Below are 22,248 nucleotides of genomic sequence, written 5' to 3'. Positions count from 1 at the left end.
GTAGCAGCGGTGCGGAGTATGGAGCACACTCTTGTTGGTGCAATCAGTTAATAACAGTTATCAGAGAAAAATGCCTCTGTTGCTGATTTCTAGTTACTTTGTCTCCCACACAAAAGACAAAGTTCTATGTACCCCAAGATGGTATCTCATTCTGCAAAAAATCATCATGGATCTCAGAATAGGGTGCTGAAAACTTGAATGCTGTTTTACGATGAAAAACAAGAACTATAAATTTGATATCACTTTAATCATACTGTTCGACAGTCATTTTTACTGAACTAAATTAAACAAAAAAAAATATTCCATTTTCCCCTCCCATCCTACAATTTTTTTTATATACCCCTGCTACCATTTAAGGGGTATTCCAGTGATTTTTTTTTTTCTTTCAAATCAACTGATGTGAGAAAGTTATATAGATTTGTAACTTACATCTATTTTAATTCAATTGCTTATCAGCTGCTGTATGTCACTTCTTTGAGCGGAGGCAGCAGAGGAGCGCACGTTCTCCCATAGATGGGCTATGACACACTGAGACAGGCAGGATTCCACAGCGGAAAGTGCCCGTGCGGAATTCCGCCTAAATTACTCAGTGTGAACACACCTTAATGGTGTAACTATAAACCACAAAACACTGTCAGAACTGCAGTTTTTTCACAAATAACTAAAAAGAACACATATAATGTGTCAGTTTTATATTTCAGTGGCCTCACAGATTAACACTGCGGCAATTAGTAACAGTAAACTTGTCATAACTAGTAGACACAACTGCAGTACCTCACTAGGACACCCTTCTGGTTGTGGCAGTCTTCCATTATTCTTTAGCAGCTCTATTAGGTGGAATACAATCATTTGCCCCTGTTTATCATTGCCAATCATCCTCATGAACTCCTGTAAATGACAAAAAAAAAGTCTGTAGACATGCTATTGTAGAAGAGAAAGCATATAGAAGGTTAAGGCAAAGAAACTTCCCGAAAAATAACCAATTTGTTATTCTATTCTATGCATGCTTCTGCGTACAAATAAAATCTTTCTTCATACATTTATAGTACCAAACTGCTCACTTAAGAAATGAAGCAGGATGCTGGCTGTCTTTATCCAGCCTCAACTCTGACTTTGCCACAAACAAGGGGGGGGGGGGGGGGGATTAACACTGTCACTCCAGTTTTCCTGTGTGCTTTTATCACTGTTTGACTAAGCCGGGTCCTAGTGTCTGTTGAACCTCCTCTCCCTGCCTCATCACAAGGGGGCATGTCTAACAGCAGCGGACTGAGACAGGGAGAGTAGCTCAACGGACGCAATTTAAGGACCTCTCCGCCGCGGAATCCCGCTGTGCTCAGTGAGCTGCTGTAAGTGAATATGAGGGCGCACGCTCCCTCTCCTCTCCGGTCAAAGAAGTAACATGTTACTTCTTTGAGCTGCGGCAGCGAAGGGGCGCGCGCTCTCCCAAAATCGGGCTATGGCAAACTGACACAGGTGGAGTTCTGCCCTGGAATTCCGCCTGATTTACCCAGTGTGAACATACCCTAACCCTTACACCTGCCTTATTCATGTAGTATTATGCTTCCAATACAATGTATTTTTCAGCATTCTCCTCCCAATAACAATTGATCATATAAGCATTCACTTGGTATAATGATAAGGAGTCAGCTGAGTAAGTTCTATGAACAACAAATATATTTAGTGTTTTAACAGGACATTCAGCCCCATAAACTGTTGCCATAGTGATGAAACCATAAAGACGATACTCGTGGGAGTCACAGGGCTTCTAGCCAGTTGGATAAACGTCCCAAATTAATAACAAATGCTTGTAATCTGTGCTCTGTTAGGAAAGCACTAATGGCGATTATCGTTAGAATTTTCGCAATAACAAATCGCACTAGTGATAACCGGCGCGTGTAAACACAGTGAACAATGAAGTGACGAGTGAGAAATTGTTCATTATGATTTTTCAACATGCACTCAAATCGTCGTTCGCTGAAAATTCGCAGATTGCTTCAATTAAACAGTCTTTCACAGATTCACCCTAAGTGTGAGATGGGCTTAAGCGATCTTAAAGCGATCGCAATAACGATTTTCTTCTAACAATTTATCTCTTAACTCTGTAACTTATAATATAACAGATTCAGCTGTTTCTCACTGTTTGTTTCATCTGTTCTACATCCTATTCAGAATAAAAAAATTTTTTTGGGGTGTGGAACCAATTGTCTGCAATTCAGTGATTTTGTATGGGAAAACTTGCTTTGGCTTAAGAGTGGATTTAGATTACAAGCACGGTCCCAGAACAAATTGTGTTTCACAGAGATTAAGATTGTATGTACTTTGTTTGGGCTTATATTAGATATTGTGTAATTGTTTGCTGTAGTGAGGGGGTAGCCGTATTCCCCAAGTTTAAATCCCTTTTTCACAGGCCGATTATTGTAAGAATGCTCATAATCAGCCTGTGTAAAAGAAGAAGTGGTGTTCAGCCAATCACTGGCTGAGATGGGTCAGTGCCACAGCCAGTGATTGGCTGAGCGGCCTGTCACTGAAGAGACCGCGTACATGTAGCGATGCATGGCCGATGATTTTTAAGCAGGTTTAAACGACATTCAGCCAATGATCATTTCTTTGGCTAATTGTTTTCTTTATCACATAGAGCAATTATCTACTGAATCAGTCCACTTCAGCACATTTCTCCATGTAATAGGGCCCTTACATTCCAGGCACCCTAAGCTATGACTTAATGTTAACTACTAAATGTGTTTGGCATGACTATAGTTCCTCTTCAAAGATTGTTTACAGCAAGCCCCATGGACTATAGGGAACAATAGACTGGAGTGACCATATCTTGTATGGAAGAATTTTGTAGGCATGCTCTGTAACCTGTGGAGTTGTAATAATGCAGAGAGGGGAGGGAAGCTAAGCTGACCGTTCCCTATAGTGAAGAGTGATTCTGTCTTATACATAGTTGTCACCTTTCACTGAAACCTGTCTGCGATGATAATTAAGACTACTGAAAAGTTTCCTTTACAGAACAGAAAGTGTTGGCTTATTATTAGGCTTAAAGGCCAGAATAAAAAAATACACCATTTCAGGATTATTTTAAAATACAGAGAGTAAAATGGAAGTTAGAAAAACATATAATCAATAATTATTACAGAGGATGTACAATCATAAAATAACTGATTATTTAAATCAAGTTTTTATGTTAACCATATTTTTAAAGAATTTTTGGCGATTTTTTTTCTCATTTTCATTTTAATATGCATAGTTTAAAATATGTTTGAAATCCTGCAGTTTTTAGTTTGATCACTAAGCGCAAAACTAGACGAAGACTATTTGGTCAGCAATGATATGGATGAGATTGCTGGAAAGTGATCAATTCATAATTACAGAGAAAGGTGACACCAGTCAATAAAGATGACAATGGCCACTCTGCCTCCCCTTTAGAATGACCTCTGCACAGGTCATAGAGCATGCTTACAGATATGTCCCATACAAAGAATACAGTTTGGAGGCGTTAAATTTTATCTATGTCCATGGGGCCCACTGTAAAGGATTCCACTAAATGCTCTTAAACAGTTCAGACAAGATGGCTGCCCACAAAATGTGCTAAAATATACTTATGTTTTTTAAATTACAAATCAGAAAATAGAAACAGTTTAGAAATGAAAGAACATACCAGTATCTGGCTGGAAAAAGTAAAAAAAATATATAGATTTAAGCAAGAAGTCCTTTTCTGATGACAAATTCTATTTGAAGTATATAGGACAGTCTGATGAACATGCACAGAAATCACAAAGGTTGGATGTCATCAGTAGTACAGCATATTACAGCAGTCAAACTTCACAAAAAAACATTGGTTACAACAGACTATATAGCATACTTACTGATGGTGGGCTTTTGTTTTTTTCACTATATGTAAACAGTTCATAGAGAACAACTCCAAAACTCCAGACATCTGATGCCACAGAAAATTTGCTCTCGGTCAAACTTTCTGGTGCATACCTATGAGGATGACATGGGTAATTAAATCAGTGCAAGAATAAAAATATAAAATACAGTATGTAAAAGCCATACTATACCAAAACAACAGTGGTTTACAAAGAGATTTGGAAACAAAGATTTAAAAATTTTACATGATATAAAGTCTGGGGCTGCAATTATTTTTGGAAAAGGCAAGGGCAAGGGGGAAACATAACAAGCGCCACTACTCACCCATCCCTGTCCAGCACCAGATCGCCCCTCTGGGACCCCCACCGGCCTCCGGAATCAACTTCTCAGCGACCTAATGATCCAGCTGATTGAGAGCCCGTTCAGGCAGTCAGTGACTGGGGCAGGAAGCCACTTCGGTCACTGATTGGCTGGGCGGGCTGTCAAGCAGCTAGGTACGGGATTTAGCAACTCAACCCCCCCCCAGTCGTGACGTCACAACTACCTAAGGTAGAAAATGTCTACCTAGACGCCATCCCACCAGTTGAACGTGGGTAAGACTTCATTTTAAGATATTATTGCATCTATGCGGGAATTCTAATAACCGTGATATGACGGGCTTATTACTGCTATTGGTGTGCAGGGCTGCATACTGAGGGGCTTATTACTGCTATGTCCATTGACTAGTATGATTACTGTTGCAGTTTACATCTAGAGAGGGCATAGAGCAATTATTAAAGGTCTATTTATCCTATGTACTCTGTGGCGGCAATGTCATTTTCTGTATTGGGTTGTCGTTGAGCACAAATTACCTCTTTGACTGTTACGTTTTTAATTGCAAATAATAAAGGGTAATTATTAATGTGGAAATATGAGCCTTTAAGTTGGTTTTTGTATACACTGTTTAAGTGGGTTTCCAGTATATTGTTTATGGTGACAGAGTAACATAATGCATAGTATATTGAGGATCAAATTGTTTCAGTGTAGTCGTCACAAACTTTTTGTATAATTTTCGGATTTTAAAATAAAAGAAGACGCAGGACTTCTCTTTTAATACAATCATTATAAAGTGTATGGTGACATTTAGAACAAGAAAATAAAAATTTAAAAGGTAAAAGAATCTACAGCATCTAAATGTTGTAGCCATAGAAAGTTATGTTATTTTCATATGACCACCTACCAGAATATAGGACTTTCACCTGGCTCCTTAACTTTGTAATACTCTTTGTCTTGGGGTAGCACTTTTGTCAATCCGAAGTCCCCAATTTTCACTCGGTTTTCATTTTCAACTAAAATATTCCTAGTTGCCAAATCTCTATGAATGTACCTCTTGACTGTAAGATATTCCATGCCCTGTACATTGGGGGGGATAAATAAGTAAATAATGTTTTTACTCATGAAAATGATTGCAACCCATTTAAAATAATTGTAAAGAATACACCATAAGCTTAAAAATGCATTTCATTTTAGGAAGAAAAATTCCTTCCTGACTCCAATCAGAAAAACTGCTGCATTGTCTAATGCCTCCAGACCAATTTTACTATGACCACTTCCGCTGGCATTGAGATCCATAGTCTTACTGCTTTTACAGTAAAGAATTCCTTTGTGTGCTGGTGTAAAATAGATATATTGGTGTAAACAGATTTGGTCACCCTTCAGTCATTTTTTTTCCTAAACTAAATATCTTAATTTTGATATTTTTTCTGGATATAGTGGTCCTCCTGTTCCATTTATCACTTGGGTTTCTAGTATTTGAAATCTTTCCAGCTACTCTGTGTGTTTCTTGTACACTGGTACCCAAACTGTACACAGTATTCTATGTTCGGTATGACTAACGATTTGTATAGTCATAGAACTGAATCTTTACATGTGCATCTATACTCATTTTGATGCACACCATTTTATGTACCTTGGCAACAGCTGTCTGACACTGGTTAATTTACTGTCAACTAAAACTCCTATGTCCTTTTCCATGTCAGTGTTGCCCGGTGTTTTCCTATTTAGAACAAAATCCCAACCTGAATTTTTCATCCCCATGTACATGACCATACATTTATAAGCGTTTCATCTGACTCATCTAAGCTCAAGCCGCCAACCTATCCATATCTCTAACAATACTAAATGGATGTTCTGAGAGGCAATGAAAACAACAGAAGGGGACACCTTAAAAAGTATATTACAGCAATATCTAGAATATATTGACTTAATCTTTAAAGGGTCTGTCCAAAAGTAATTTCTGGTAGCCATCACTACGGTTGCCCAGGAAGGGGATATTTACCATCCCTTGCTCTTCAGTAATCCTTGTGTAACTTCCCAAACAGTGGGGGTAACTAAATTGTGATCATTGTGTGTGCAGGTGGAACCATGACACTATCTTGGAAGTTACATAGGAAATGCCTGAAAGCTAGGAATGGTAATATATTTCCTGATCCCAGACAAAACAATTTAGGTCAGGTTTTTATGAATAACAAAGAAAATCTTAAAATAGCTTGATAAATCTTCCACATCATCTGCACTGAATTTGTATGTTCTCCTATTTTCTTCAGGTACTTTGGTTCTCTCTCACACTCCAAAACACACTGATTCACATTGTGAGCCCAATAACATGGAACTGGAACTGTTATTATTACCTTGCATATCTGGGTGGCATATTGCAACAGTTTTTTGAAGTCCAGTCTCTCTTTGTTCTTTTGCAGATAGTCTCGTAAACTTCCATATGGTAAATACTCCATTATCAATCTTAGATTTCGACGCCCTTAAAATTTAAATTTAAATGTGTTAGGAAAGCAAAATGCAAGGTCAATATGGTTAAAAGGGGTGGTGTTACAAAGCAAAGAAGGTAAAACCAGATGTGTACCACACATATACACTCACCGGCCACTTTATTAGGTACACCTGTCCAACTGCACGTTACCACTTAATTTCTAATCAGCCAATCACATGGCGGCAACTCAGTGCATTTAGGCATGTAGACATGGTCAAGACAATCTCCTGCAGTTCAAACCGAGCATCAGTATGGGGAAGAAAGCCGATTTGAGTGCCTTTGAACGTGGCATGGTTGTTGGTGCCAGAAGGGCTGGTCTGAGTATTTCAGAAACTTCTGATCTACTGGGATTTTCACGCACAACCATCTCTAGGGTTTACAGAGAATGGTCCGAAAAAGTAAAAACATCCAGTGAGCGGCAGTTCTGTGGGCGGAAATGCCTTGTTGATGCCAGAGGTCAGAGGAGAATGGGCAGACTGGTTTGAGCTCATAAAAAGGCAACAGTGACTCAAATAGCCAACCATTACAACCAAGGTAGGCAGAAGAGCATCTCTGAACGCACAGTACGTCGAACTTTGAGGCAGATGGGCTACAGCAGCAGAAGACCACACCGGGTGCCACTCCTTTCAGCTAAGAACAGGAAACTGAGGCTACAATTTGCACAAGCTCATCGAAATTAGACAGTAGAAGATTGGAAAAACGTTGCCTGGTCTGATGAGTCTCGATTTCTGCTGCGACATTCGGATGGTAGGGTCAGAATTTGGCATCAACAACATGAAAGCATGGATCCATCCTGCCTTGTATCAACGGTTCAGGCTGGTGGTGGTGGTGTCATGGTGTGGGGAATATTTTCTTGGCACTCTTTGGGCCCCTTGGTAGCAATTGAGCATCGTTGCAACGCCACAGCCTACCTGAGTATTGTTGCTGACCATGTCCATCCCTTTATGACCACAATGTACCCAACATCTGATGGCTACTTTCAGCAGGATAATGCGCCATGTCATAAAGCTAGAATCATCTCAGACTGGTTTCTTGAACATGACAATGAGTTCACTGTACTCAAATGGCCTCCACAGTCACCAGATCTCAATCCAATAGAGCATCTTTGGGATGTGGTGGAACGGGAGATTCGCATCATGGATGTGCAGCCGACAAATCTGCGGCAACTGTGTAATGCCGTCATGTCAATATGGACCAAAATCTCTGAGGAATGCTTCCAGCACCTTGTTGAATCTATACCACGAAGAATTGAGGCAGTTCTGAAGGCAAAAGGGGGTCCAACCCATTACTAGCATGGTGTACCTAATAAAGTTGCCGGTGAGTGTATATATGTATGTACGTAAAGGAGAACCAATGTGCCGTTTTTAGTAAAGAAGCTTACATCCCTGTACCATTTTTCTTCCCTTTGCATCTGATTACTTACTGTTTCAGAAACTTTCCCACAATCCCCCTTGCTGTGTGTGAAAACCAACTGTTAGTACTAATCAGACAGATCATGTGACTGGGGTTGAGCATCCCAAAAAGGTGGATGCCTGACCAATACCGCCATACTGTGACTGGATAACGCTGTCATATCAGACCTGACCAATACCGCCATACTGTGAATGGATAACACCGCCACACCAGACCTGACCAATACCGCTATACTGTGCTGGATAACACTGTCATACCAGACCTGACCAATACCGCCATACTGTGACTGGATAACACTGCCATACCAGACCTGACCAATACCGGCAAACTGTGACTGGGTAACACCGCCACACCAGACCTGACCAATACTGCCATACTGTGACTGGATAACACCATCATATCAGACCTGACCAATACTGCCATACTGTGACTGGATAACACCGCTATACCAGACCTGACCAATACCACACCAGACCTGACCAATACCGCCATACTGTGACTGGATAACACCGCCATACCAGACATGACCAATACCGACACACTGTGACTGAATAACCATACGGGTAAATACAACCCTGCAGGTATACAGGACACTACAGGTATACAGGACCCCAAAACTATACTCTACAGGTGCACGGGACCTCCACAAAACTATATACTACAGGTATACAGGACCCAAAACTTTACACTACAGGTATAAAGGACCCCAAAACTATACACTACAGGTATACAGGACCTCCACCAACTATATACTTCAGGTATACAGGACCTCCACCAACTATATACTACAGGTATACAGGACCCACAACTATACACTACAGGTATACAGGACCCCAAAACTATACACTACAGGTATACAGGAACTCCACCAACTATATACTACAGGTATATAGACCCCAAACTATACACTACAGGTATACAGGACCTCAAAACTATACCCTACAGGTATACAAGACCTACACCAACTCTATAATACAGGTCTACAGCACCTTTACCAACTCTATACTACAAGTATACAGGACCCCAAAGCTATATACTACAGGTATACAGGAACTCCACCAGCTATATAATACAGGTATATAGGACCCCAAACTATACACTACAGGTATACAGGACCTCCACCAACTCTATACTATAGTTATACAGGACCCTCAATCTATTCACTACAGGTATACAGGACCCCCGAACTATATACTACAGGTATACAAGACCTCCACCAATTATACACTACAGGTATCCAGGACCCTCAAACTATAAACTACAGGTATACAAGACCTCCACCAACTATACATTACAGATATACAGCACCAACTATATAGTACAGGTATACAGGACCCCCAAACCATACAGTACAGGTATACAGGACCTTCACCAACTGTACACTGCAGGTATATAGGACCTCCCTCAACTATACACTACAGGTATACAGCCACCCCCCCAACTATGCATTATAGGTATACAGCTCCCCCAACTATACACTACAGATATGCGAGACCCCTAAAAACTATACATTGTGGGTATACAGAACCCCTCCAACTATGCACTACAGGTATACACTAATTCCACTAATTAACTCAGATGAAACAATACCTTTAGCTTGGTCTCCTGGGCACCTTAGAACAAATCTAACACACTGACACTTTATACCCGGGCAGCGCCGGGTACATTTTCTAGTTTCTATACAATTTTCCCTAAATCTGTACACCATTTGCGGCACTCTTCCAGGTAAGCCATGTTGTATGAAGTAAAAAAGAAAGGGCAAAACAGTGCTTTTTCCCATTTGCTTTACCAGTATGACATGTCAGATCTGTACTGTAATATATTATGCTTTCAGTGTTACTGCACCAGATCAGCTTCCATGGAGTGCAGACCAGAGGTCGTTGTCAGGCCTCCTAGCTGCTATCACAGCCAGCAGCACCCAATGACCACAGTGCAAGGTGCCAACAGAGAACAGAGGGTGCCCCTCTCCTCTGTTAACCACCTAAATGCCACATGCGCTGTTCATGGCAGCATTTAAAGGTATGCAACAACCTGGATCAGGGCAAGCTCCAACCCTGGTTGTTGTAGTGTGAGAGGCTGGCTGTATGGCAGCTACAGCAAGGAGCACTGTAAATATAAGTCAGCTAGGCAGACTTACCCACTTCTAGTTAATAAATATTTATATGCAACAGTACAGAAGGGGAACAGGAATTGAACTAGAAACAAGCATACACAGATAAATTGTCCAATGCTTCTGCTTTGTCTTTTTTTATGAGCTTTGCCCCAAAAAGACAGTCAGAGAAATGCTGATAACACGTTTTTGAACACTCTCTTCTAAATGGACTCACCTGCACTGTAACAAACTCCCTTGTATTTTACAATGTTTTCATGCTGAAGAGATTTCAAAATTTCAATCTCCCTTTCAAAATCTCTCAGGTATTCTTCAGTGCTATGCTGGAGCTTCTTCACAGCTACAACTTCACCAGTGTTGTCTTGCAATGGATCGTATCGGCACAGTTCAACACTTCCAAAGTTGCCCTAAAAAAGTTAAACCAGGTATCATCCATGTGACTATTTACCTACAATATTTTGTTCAAATAGATCTAATAAGAAAACAAGACTGTGAATTCATATATAAAAGTGTACCTTGCCAAGTTGCTGCAGGAATTTGAGATGTCTTTCCTCAAAATGTGTTGGATCACGATCTTCAAATCCTCCAGAAAAGCCAAATGCTCCAACCCTCATATTAGGAAGTAAATCACTTTCTGCCAGCAGCTCATAGTCTGAGGAAACACACAAAGCATACCATCATATAACTGTGAGAAAGACAAAAAATAAAATAAACAAGCAAACTGTTGGTTTATTTTATCTACATTAGGTCGAAAGATTTCTACCTGGAGTGAACAAGCCGTTAAGTTCTCTGATAACTGCTCGAAATGATGGCCGGAAATCTGGCTCATAGTCCATGCAACTGTTGATGAGGTTTGCAAGCTCAATCCATTTTGGTGTGGGTAGCTGATGTCGATCTTCATAAAACTGCAATTTCTAAGACAAAACAAAATAACTGTAAAATGTCATGTCAAATTCTTGAAAGGGTATTCCCATATGAGACATTTATGGCATAGTCAAAGATTTGCTATAAAGGTCTCTTATATGCAGGACCATCAGCTATCTCTAGTCGTCAAGTGCTCCCAACAGGTCATTATTTGCGGATATCCCATTCTAATACTATACCTGTAGCGATACCTGATGCACTGAATATAATTATATCATCTGTGAAATAAGAAGGCAATTCTAAAAACATGACATACGAACCGGAGTGATATTGCTATGAAAGCAATACATGATATTAAATACCATCAAGACTTAAGTTGGAACTGAGGGAGTACAAAGAGGCTCAGAAGCTGATCCTACTTTATTCATGGTGGATGTCAGCTGCTATTAACAGTCAACACACACTTTCAGTGACAGGCATCACTTTAAATGCCGGTCATTTAACCAGCAATAGCAACAGCAGCATCTAGGTGGTTATTTGACAGCTGATAGTCCTAGCAGGGTTTCAATTTTATATTTTTTATTTATATTTTTCATGAAAGGCATCCAAGCCCCTCTTGAACTTTTTTACTTAATCAACCATGACAAAATCATGCAACAGAGGCCCAGGATTTATTAACCTGCCAGAACCCAAAACTCTTTGGTTTTGTCCATGGCAACCCACCACAGCTCAACTTTCATATCCTAAAATGTGATTTGCTGAAGTGAAAGCTGAGCTGTGACAAGTTGTTATGGGCAAAGTGATAGAGTTTTGAGTTCAGGCACTTTGATAAATCTGGGCCTGAGTTTTACTTATCATCTGCTTTATTAGCTATCTTCTGCATATCCAGTTTGCAAGCCACCACAGAAAGTATTAGCCATCCATCAACAAACTCTGACTTACCCTTTGTGAATCCAGTGCACCAAGCGGTTTATCCCCACCACTGCATATTTCCCATAAGGTGGTGCCAAAACTCCACTTGTCTACCATAGGGCTGAGATTTTTTGGATTCTCGATGCACTCAGGAGCAACCCATGGAATCCTTTCCAAAAGAACTTAATGAGAAAACAGTGACAGGTACAGTGAGATATCCAGTTTTACAAAAAGTGCTGGTTTAAAAGCTTAGTTTTCAATCTAGTCTTTGGTTACAGTGTACAGAATAAAATACTGTGGGCCATAAATGAAAACTATTTGAAAAAATCAGCAGTAAAGTACTGTGGACAGTCTCACTAGAACTCTATACATTGGGATCACAATCTTACTGGATATAACTTTAAGCATTTAAGTCTAATCAGCAGCTAAGATATCTTCCTTTAAGCACAGGGCATTAAGAATGCACTTAAGCACGGTGGCTCAGTGGTTCAAATCCACCAAGGGCAACATCTGCAAAGAGTTTGTATGTTCTCTCGGTGTTTGCGTTGGGTTTCCTCTGGGTACTCTGGTTTCCTCCCACACCCAAAGCATACAGATAGGTGAATTTACATTGTGAGCTATTGGGGACAGAGAGCAATAATTGGCAAAACTATATGCTGCGGAATCTGTGTACGCTATACAAATAAAAGAATTATTATTATTATTATTAAGTCTCTTACCTTCAACCTCGGCGCAATCTCTGTGTTTTTAGTAGTTATATCCACAGGCTAACTGTGCACTTTGGAGCACTGGGGATGCGACTACCGTCTCCAGAGCACAGACCCACTCCGGCAGGCCCGCCCCTCCTAAAGAGTATCAGCAGAGCGTGCTGGCCAGGGATGGTAGTCCTGCCCCCATTACTCCAAAGCTTCCAATTAGCTTGTGGATATAACTACTAAATACACAGAAAAGATGCAGAAGATTAAGGTAATAGGCTTACCTTCATCCTCAGTGCCCTGTACACAAAAGGAAGATGTCAGCAGGTTACAGTTGCCTAACCTGCTGATAGTTTCCCTTTGACACGCTTTCCCTACTAACTGGCCACACTTCTGACTGATTTTGAGAAATCAAGACCTAGTCTAAATGCTCCTCATAGAAAGTCTTCACAGAATTTCCAATACGATACTTAGCCACAAGATCCCTTTTCCAGGACTGCATTATTTTACCCTTTACACTGGGCTGTTTTGCCCACTTTACCTTTTAAAATTGACTTATTTTCCACAATAAGCTGATTTTACGCATGCATTACAAAGGAATGATGGTTGAGCTCAGGGAGATTATCCAAAACACCTCTGAGACACCATCACAAGTTTCTCAATGTCATTAAGCTAGTCAGACCTTCTACCGGGAAGGAACAACAAAGCCAAGTGGGTCTCCAGTCAAGCAAACCACCTTCCAACAAGCCACAGTCAAGAATGACATGAGGGCCTTCTAACCTGCTGTTAATCTCCCTTTAAGTTAAGATGGCCGTCTTATTTTATAGTGTACTCCTGCTGTTTTATTCCGGTATTAATTTATTGAAATACCCCTCAAAATATATGACAATTAGCCAGACTGCAGCAAAAGAACAACATGGCCCTGTTCACACTGAGCAAGAACGTCGGAATCTCGCCTTGCTCAGTGTCTCACTGTGAGTGAATGAGAGGGCGCACGCTCCTCCGCTGCTGCCGCTCTCCGTTTAAAGAAGTGACATGTCATTGCTTTGCAGAGAGAGCGGCGGCAGCGGAGAAGTGCGCGCCCTCTTATTCACTCACAAAGGGACACTGAGCAAGGCGGGATTCCGACATTCTTGCTCAGTGTGAACAGGGCCATGTTGTTCTTTTGCTGCAGTCTGGCTAATTGTCATCTGCCGCGGAATTTGGACTTTCTTGCTCAGTGTGAACGGGGCCCATCTGTTTAAAGACTCTTACTTTCTCTTGGCAGAACAGAAATGCAGATTCCTGGATCACTAAGCTTAATGAAAGCCGGATTTCCTGTCTTCCGGTCTTCTTCTCTGATCAGCAGAATGTTCTTCAGACATACATTACCATGTACTAGATTACGATCTTCCTAAAGTATGAAAAAGGAAGCAAGAGTAAAAGACAAAAAATGTATGAGTAAAATTAGACCACAAACTTGTAAAAGCATAATCTATGCAGGATCTATGCTCATCTGCTATTTCCTGCGGGGATCCCCATAATTTTCCATGCCTGCTGGAGGTATACTGCTTACCTCAGTTCAGTCGGATCCCCTCTCTTTTCAGATAACACTGATCAATGCTATGTAATGGCATAGCATTGACCAGTGTATGCTATCTAATGATTGCATGTAATCGTTCCCTAGGGGGACTTAAAACGTGTAAAAGAAATTAAAAAAGGTTTATAAAACTATGACAAAGCCTCTCCCCAATACAAGTTTAAATCACCCTACTTTCCCATTATACAAATAAAAGCAATATGGCAACCCTTTTTAGAATTATTTGTAAAAAAAAAAAATTGCAATAAAAAATAGTAAAATTTTAGAAAAGCTATATAAACATGGCTATTGTTTTATTGGGACTGACATATATAGTAAAGAGAACATTAAATTTACAGTAAAAAGCATTATGTAGATATGGGAACCCCTATAAGTTACAAAATTGCATTTTTTCCCACTCCATAAATAATATGTTTGAGGTTCCGGCATACAATTTATGGAGGATTGAAAGACGCCATTACAAAGTACACCTGTTCCTGAAAAAACAAGCCCTTACATTACCCTGTAGATGAAAAAAATAAAAGTGCCATACCTCTTAGAAGGCGAGAAAGAAAAAACTTAAATGCAAAAATTAAAATTGGCCTGGCCATTTTGGACTGGGTCATGACGGGGTTAAAATGCACACAACAATTAACTATAAACTACTGTTTATTGCTGATGCAAATTTATTATTTATACACACAAATAGTTTCTAGTTGCAAAGTAAAATTATTGTCAACCGAACTTGAACTGTACCTGGCATTACAAAAATTTTTTGTCATGTAAGAGAGACATGACCAAAGTTTAAATCAGTACGGGTGTGAGTGTTCAGATCGTGACCGATACGTAGAATAAGCTGAGAGGCAACCATACTGCCAGACATTCATTTCTAAGCTCTGTCTACTGCACTTGATCGACTCCCAGCTTGTTCTCCCAATTGGTCACGGCCTGAACACTCAGACCCTAAAACTTTTGACATGATATTTTGTCTCTCCAAAATATCAGAAGCTTTTTTTTTTAAAGGGGTAGTGCGGCGGTAAAGAATTATTCACAGAATAACACACATTACAAAGTTATACAATTTTGTAATGTATGTTATGTCTGTGAATGGCCCCCTTCCCCGTGTCCCCCCCCCCCCCCCCGTGTACCCGGAAGTGTGGTGCGCTATACTCACCTGCCACGTGCAGACACCCGTCTCCGATCTTCATTCAGTGACGTTTTCTTCGGCTGCCCGGCGAATAGCCCCATCTGTTCCGAATGCCGGCCGCCCTCTGCAGCGTCATCCGATGCTCAGCCGCGATTGGCTGAGCATAACTGTGCTCAGCCAATCGCGGCTGAGCACAGTTGTGACGTGGCGGACGAGCGGCAGTGACTCGGCCGTCTGTCCAAAGATGACGTTTGGCACAAAATGGCGGACGGCCCTCGACACGGATCAGGTAATGTATAATGCACCAACACTTCTGGGTACACGGGTGGGGGTGGTGGGACACGGGGAAGGGGGCGATTCACAGACATAACATACATTACAAAGTTGTATATGTAATGTGTGTTATTCTGTGAATAATTTTTTAGCGCCGCACTACCCCTTTAATGACAGGAGGGGAGAAAACCCATACCTGAAGTCTTGTTCATGTAGCTTGCAAGACCCAGAAAACTGCTGTTTAATGTCCTATCGCCCAGTATTCCTAGTTCTAATGCTAGCTACTACTAACAGCTCTGTTGTCTACTAATAAGGCCCCTAGAAAGAGATGTCAATCATGCCTGAGAGGAGGGTGGTGGTCAGGGAAGCTATTGATGCAAAAAGCACCATTCTTCGAACAAGAGGCCACCTCTCAGGACATTAAACAATGCTTTTCTCAATTATGGAAGCTGCATGACTGGGACCTCAGGTATGGTTCTGTTCCTCTCTTCTCCATGTGTAGGGCAGCAGTTTTAAAAGCTCTGCAGAGAGTAAAAGAAATACCACATAATACAAGTCCTAAAGTGTATAAATAGCAGATCTTAGTGGTAATATTCCATAGTCGGCTAAAAAAAAATATTAGATTACACCTTTAGTTGATGTAGACTACAATGTTAGATGATGCTTATTATGAAATAAGTATTCTATACTAGATACACCTATATTCCTGAAAAGATGTCTGGAGACACATCATGGGGGTACCTGAGGACACACTAAAAAAGCCATGTACCAAGGAGCATTCCAGGTCAAATAAGGACACTAAAACTAATCACCTTGTAAAACCACTCAAGGAGGGTAGGACTTCCAGTCTATAAACGAACACTTGATAGGACTCTTACACTGGTTTTGAGAACATCTGTTCAATGACTGATAAAGTAAAAGAGCCGCAGTCTTTTTTTTCCTTCATTAAAAAAAATTTACTTTTTTTTTCTATTAGATACAAACGGGACACTGTATTTGGCTAACATTTTGTCTGCTAATTTATAAAGGATTATTTGACAGCTAAACATCAATCCGCTGAAACACTAAAGTGTACCTGTCACAATGGTCCGCTTGTGGATCAGCAGCGAGATCCACTGCTAATCCGGAAGTTTGGGTCTCAATAAATACGGAGACGTAATGAGACTGTAATGTGTGCAGTTCCCATTAAATTAATTTTTATGCAATAGGCCCTACTAACAGTTAACCAAATATATAGCAACAGTTAGTCTTGTAACATGTTAAAAAAAAAAAACAAGGTATTTTAAAGCGACTCTGTACCCACAATCTGTACCCCCCCCCCCCCCCCAAACCGTTTGTCCCTTCGGATAGCTGCTTTTAATCCAAGATATATCCTGGGTTCCATTCGGTAGGTGATGCAGTTATTGTCCTAAAAAACAACTTTTAAACTTGCAGCCCGTGCCAAACGGGAGTATCTGTGCCCTAACTTTGCACCACCCCTCCGTCCCTCCTCCCCACCCTCCTCATCATTAGGAATGCCCCAGGCAGATTGCCTCCTATTCCCCACCTGTGTAAGCCCGGCACATGGGCTGGATCGTTAAGGCACCTGTGCAATGTTAAGCATGCAGAAAATGTTCCAGTGGCATTCCTAATGATGAAGAGGGTGGGGAGGAGGGACGGAGGGTTGGTGCAAAGTTAGGGCACAGATACTCCCGTTTGGCACGGGCTGCAAGTTTAAAAGTTGTTTTTAAGGACAATAACGGAATCACCTGCCAAACGGACCCCTGGACAGATCTTGGATTAAAGGCAGCTATCCGAAGGTACAAGTGGTTTGGGGGGGGGGGCAGATTGTGGGTACCAAGTCACTTTAACAATGACGTATTTATTTGTTAACCCATAAATAATTCTATTCACAAAGTTTCTAAGTACAAAGATGTCTTCCTTCCTTCTTCCTTCCAAATGAATGTCTTAAAGATTAGCACAACCCTTAAAACATGTTACATCAGACGCGCGTGTGTATGTGCGTGTAGGGGAGATGCATCCTTAAGATAAGCCACAATTGGAAGAATAACATTATTATTTTTTTTTTTAAGGGAATCTTTCAGCACATGGGCCCTACCTGAGGTGCTTACAGTGTACTGTAGTTGTCAGTCCCCTTGTGAGCATGCTCAATCTAGTCTCCTACTGTATAAAAGAGTCAAAGAGGAGTTGTGGCTCAGTCTTTGAGCCTCACTCTAGCACCCTTCGCCATTCCTTCCTCCCTCTTGAATAATCAAGGCTGCCAGGTTTCCTGCTCACTTGCACTGTCAGTCAGTATATGCCAACAGATGACTGATCTGCAATCAGACATAGCTGAATCTTCTAGCCTGTGTTGGAGCTGTGGTCTACAGGTAAATCACCTGCCTAGAGATCAGCAATAGTTTTCTCTTTTGTTCGATTCCCCTGATGGAAATAAAATATATTTTCCTCAAAGAATTCCCAAACAGGTCAAAATTAGTATTACAATAAATTTTTATACAATGAAGAGAAGAAAAAAAAGTCACAATTTCATTTCCATCAGGGGTATCAAACCAGGAAAAAAAAACCTGTTATAGGCCTCTATTTACTCCAAGACCACAGCTCTTACACTTCAACTATATCTGATTGCAGATTAGTCCTTTGTAGTCTGTTTATGACAGAAATCAAAACTCAGAGACACTTGCTGACAGCATGAGAGGGCAAGAGGCCGGGCAGCAGAGATTATTCATGATTGAGAGGGAGGGGGAAGGGGTCGTGAGATGTGCCAGAGTGCGGCACAAATGCTGAGCCACAACTCCTCAGCCACAACACTTCAATACAGTAGGAGACCCCAGATTGAGCATAATCCATTCCACGGAAAAATTACCAAAAGGTAACATGCTCACAAGGGGACTGCCAACTACAGCATTCTAAAAGCCTGAGTCCAAGTGCTGACAGATTCCCTTTAAATCCAGATATCTGGGGTCACTCTGCTGTGAGTTGTGACGTGTCCATGTAATGTCTTCTGGTCCAGAGAAATGTTTGCCCACTGGGGTGTCAAGATTCTTTCTTACTGTGGATTTGTGTAAATTCATCCTAGAATGTTTCCGTTTAGTTTCCCCAATGTAAATCCTTATAAATGTAAATCACATCATATATACACCACATTAGAGGACTGCATTTTCTACTGTTCTCTTATATAGTAGTATAATGGAGTTCACCCAGCTTTCCTAGCATCTTAAATAGTAGTCAGTATAATGGAGGTCACCCAGCTTTACTACCATCTTTTTTTAAGTAATCAGTATAATGGAGGTCTTCCAGCTTTCTGAGCATCTTGTTTAGTAGTAAGGGTCTGCTGAGACCCTCTAATAATGATGCCATATGGTTTGCTATACAAAGGGGCACGCTGAGGCTTTGTCACCCAAGGGCCCTCTAAAAGTCTGTAGCAAGCCCTGATTACAGCATAACAAATGTTTTTTTTGAACATTACCAATTAGGCAAAGTAAAAACCATTATCCTGACAAATGCTGAAAAAAACAGTTGTCACATTCCAAGCTACATATCGTTCTTAATTTCCTTGTGACAGAGACTGTTTTTAATGGAAAGATGTATAGTTTTACACATATATGACGTTTTGATCTCTTTTGAAGCCTTTTACACGGGCTGATTATTGTGCAAAAATTGTTTAAATCGTTCAGATTTAATCGATAATCTTCTGGTGCGGCAACGATCAAACTACAAACAAAATAATTGGTATGTCGTTGATCGCATCTTTTGAGCTGACCTCAAAATCATTGTTAATAGTTCTCAAGTCTTTCAGTTGTAAACACTCATCATTCACGGAATATATATACAATCGCATTAATGACTTTTCATAGTGATTATCTTGTCTAAATGCCTAATGTTTAAAATAAAAAAAATAAAAAAATCATCACTTGCTTGCTAAACAAGCGATTAAGCGGTTTGTCTGTACATGTAAAAGGACCCTAAAAGAAAATCTAGGCAATACATTCTCTTTAAATGCTTGATCGGCGCTTGCTTACTGAGCTATTACAGAGGCCGACTATTAGGCAGCAAGGGTTGCACGAACATCATTAGCGATTTGCCTTTATATACATAACATAGATAAGCCAGTGCAATAAAAAGTACTTGTAAATTAACGGTTATATAGAAGTCCAAGATTCTTGGTCAGTTCAGTCTTATCTGTTGTGAAAAAGTAAAAGACCTTAAAAAACATCACCTGCAGCAATACAGCATTGCCTTCTATTTACACAGCTCACTTATCATGACTGTATGCCTCATTTCAGAATAGTTGGATTTTTATATGAAAAATACAGTTTATCATGTTATAAAAACTGTAAAAAAAAAAGCTTCCCTTTACTGACACATTTAGCAATGATGAATTATACAAAACAAAAGCAATGGATGCTTACTATAAAAATGGTGTATACTCACAAGAAAATGCATTGCCCATGCCAGCTGTTTTGAAACTTCCAGTTTCCACATAATATTTACTGAGTTTTTGTTTTTCTTCAAGTATATGTCCAGCGAGCCAAATTTTGCATATTCTTGGACAAGGATACCTAAACAAGAAAAAAAAAAAACTTAAATTGAATAAACATTTCTTCTAAAAAATAATCACCTCCACTCATTCATGATTCATCTAAACCAACCAACCTTAAGGGGGTACATCGACATGAGGTAGAAAAAGAAACAAAAAAAGAAAAACAGCAACAACATGTGGCAGAAGCATAAAGCATTGCTTACCTGCCCCAGTTCTAAAACCACTAAATCCAATGGGGGTCTTAGGCCTCATTCACACATCCAGTTATTTTTAAAGGGAACCTGTCACCCCCCCATGCCGGGGTAAAGGCAGCCGGACCCCCCGGTAGAGCCCTGGATACTTACCCTATTTCACTATGTCCCTGGAGTCAGTCCTGGGACAAAGATATCCCCGTCTGAAGCCCGGTGCACGTGCTGCAGAGTCCGAAGCCCATAGAGAATGACGGCTCCATTCATTCTCTATGAGCATCGGACTCATCTATGCAGCGCGGGGCTGGCTTCCGACAAGGATATCTCTGTCCCGGGACCGGCTCCAGGTGCGGGACTTGGCGAGATGGGGTAAGTATCCGGGGCTCTAGCGGGGGGTCAGGCGGCCTTCACCCCGGCACGGGGGGTGACAGGTTCCCTTCAAGGACCGTGATTTAGTCTCGCTAGCTAGATCTGTGATTGCATTTATTATTACATCCGTGTCCATGTTTTCCACCGATGTGCATCCCATCGCCCCCGTGTGAATTCCATCATGTGCAGGCTCCATGCTGAGCCTTGCAGTCTCCCTGTATATGGCATGCTAGGACTTGTGTTTCCACAATGGCTGCAGAGGTGTTAACTGACTATGGAAAACATCCTATATATCCATCCTGTTATTGATAACATTATATTAGTAAGTTATATATCCTGGGATGACAGTTTTATTTAAAGGATACGCTGTAAAAAAAACATTGTATACAATGCAATCTACTGCGCTGCTGGAAGAAATCCGTATTTGGCGCGTGCCTGCTTTGGGAGCCCAGCAGCAGGTTTCCGGACCACATATCCTGCCGCCCACTGAAGATTATAGTTACCCTTTTGATACAATTTTCTGATCCCAGAATACCTCTTTAACCTCTTCTTTCAGTGTCTAAGCTTAAACTCACAGATACTGTAGTACACAACCATTCACAAATACATAGCATTTAATGCCATATGCAGAAGACCGCTAAAGCCTTCTGTTCACTAAAACAAACTTTTTCTCTCTTCTCTCCATTCTGAGATGCAAGGGGGTTGGGGTTAAAATGTGATCATCACAAGTGGGTAAAACACACCTGCATACAATGTCCAATAGCTGCACAACATCTGTGCAACATCAGAGACACTGTGAAGCTATTGGACATTGCCTGCAGGTATAGTGTCATGGAATCTCAGAAAGTGAGCGTCCTTTAAGGATGCAGTGTAGGATGGAATGATGTAGCATATGGATAATGGTAACAAAGCAAGCAGCTACCTTCAGTTTACGGTAAGGCTTGGTTCACACTGCGTTTTTGCAATCGTTTTTTTTTCCCTCCGTTTAAAAAAAAAAAAAAAACGGATGAAAAACGGATTGCAAAAACGGATTGCAAAAACGGATGCATTTGTGTGCATCTGTTTTGATCCGTTTTTCCATTGACTTCCGTTATAAAAAAGACGGATCAAAACGGATCTGTTTTTTTTTATGGACGCTGACACTATTTTTTTTGTCCCTAAAAAAAAAAAAACGGATCCATTAAACGTATGCTAAAAACACAGTGTGAACCCGGCCTAAGAAACATAAATTAGACTTTGTTCTTGAATTTATACTTTGAATTTATACTTTGAATTTATACTTTATACTCTATACTATAGGGTTTATCTGGCTTTCTGTAGTGTCAAAAAAAGGAAACCCAGACAACTGCACTACATCAACTGACAAGAAAAAATAGAAAAATTCTACTTACTCTCATCACCACATACACAAACTCCATAATTCAAAATCAAATGTCTGTACGACAGCTGGCTCATCATACTTGCTGCTTCAAAGAATGACTGAAAAATCACATAGAAGAGTAA

The 22,248-nt window shown here is 40.6% G+C and overlaps 1 protein-coding gene across 2 annotated transcripts in view; it reads right to left on the bottom strand.

The window, feature by feature from the left end:
• The window catches only part of JAK2 (Janus kinase 2), a 173,149-nt gene that overhangs the window by 6,064 nt on the left and 144,837 nt on the right, over positions 1–22,248 (bottom strand). For both annotated transcript variants that reach the window (XM_069961926.1, XM_069961927.1), the window contains 11 exons: positions 22,137–22,224; positions 20,080–20,207; positions 13,925–14,063; positions 12,006–12,157; positions 10,963–11,113; positions 10,715–10,851; positions 10,417–10,606; positions 6,543–6,667; positions 5,093–5,265; positions 3,870–3,987; positions 775–888 (listed from right to left, as the gene is read on the bottom strand). In XM_069961926.1, coding sequence (XP_069818027.1) covers positions 775–888; positions 3,870–3,987; positions 5,093–5,265; positions 6,543–6,667; positions 10,417–10,606; positions 10,715–10,851; positions 10,963–11,113; positions 12,006–12,157; positions 13,925–14,063; positions 20,080–20,207; positions 22,137–22,224 — 1,515 coding nt within the window. The remainder of the gene's footprint in view (positions 1–774; positions 889–3,869; positions 3,988–5,092; positions 5,266–6,542; positions 6,668–10,416; positions 10,607–10,714; positions 10,852–10,962; positions 11,114–12,005; positions 12,158–13,924; positions 14,064–20,079; positions 20,208–22,136; positions 22,225–22,248) is intronic.

This window comes from Dendropsophus ebraccatus, chromosome 3 (genome assembly GCF_027789765.1).
Source record: "Dendropsophus ebraccatus isolate aDenEbr1 chromosome 3, aDenEbr1.pat, whole genome shotgun sequence".
Lineage (NCBI taxonomy): Eukaryota > Metazoa > Chordata > Amphibia > Anura > Hylidae > Dendropsophus > Dendropsophus ebraccatus.
This window is presented reverse-complemented; position numbering and strand designations above follow the sequence as displayed.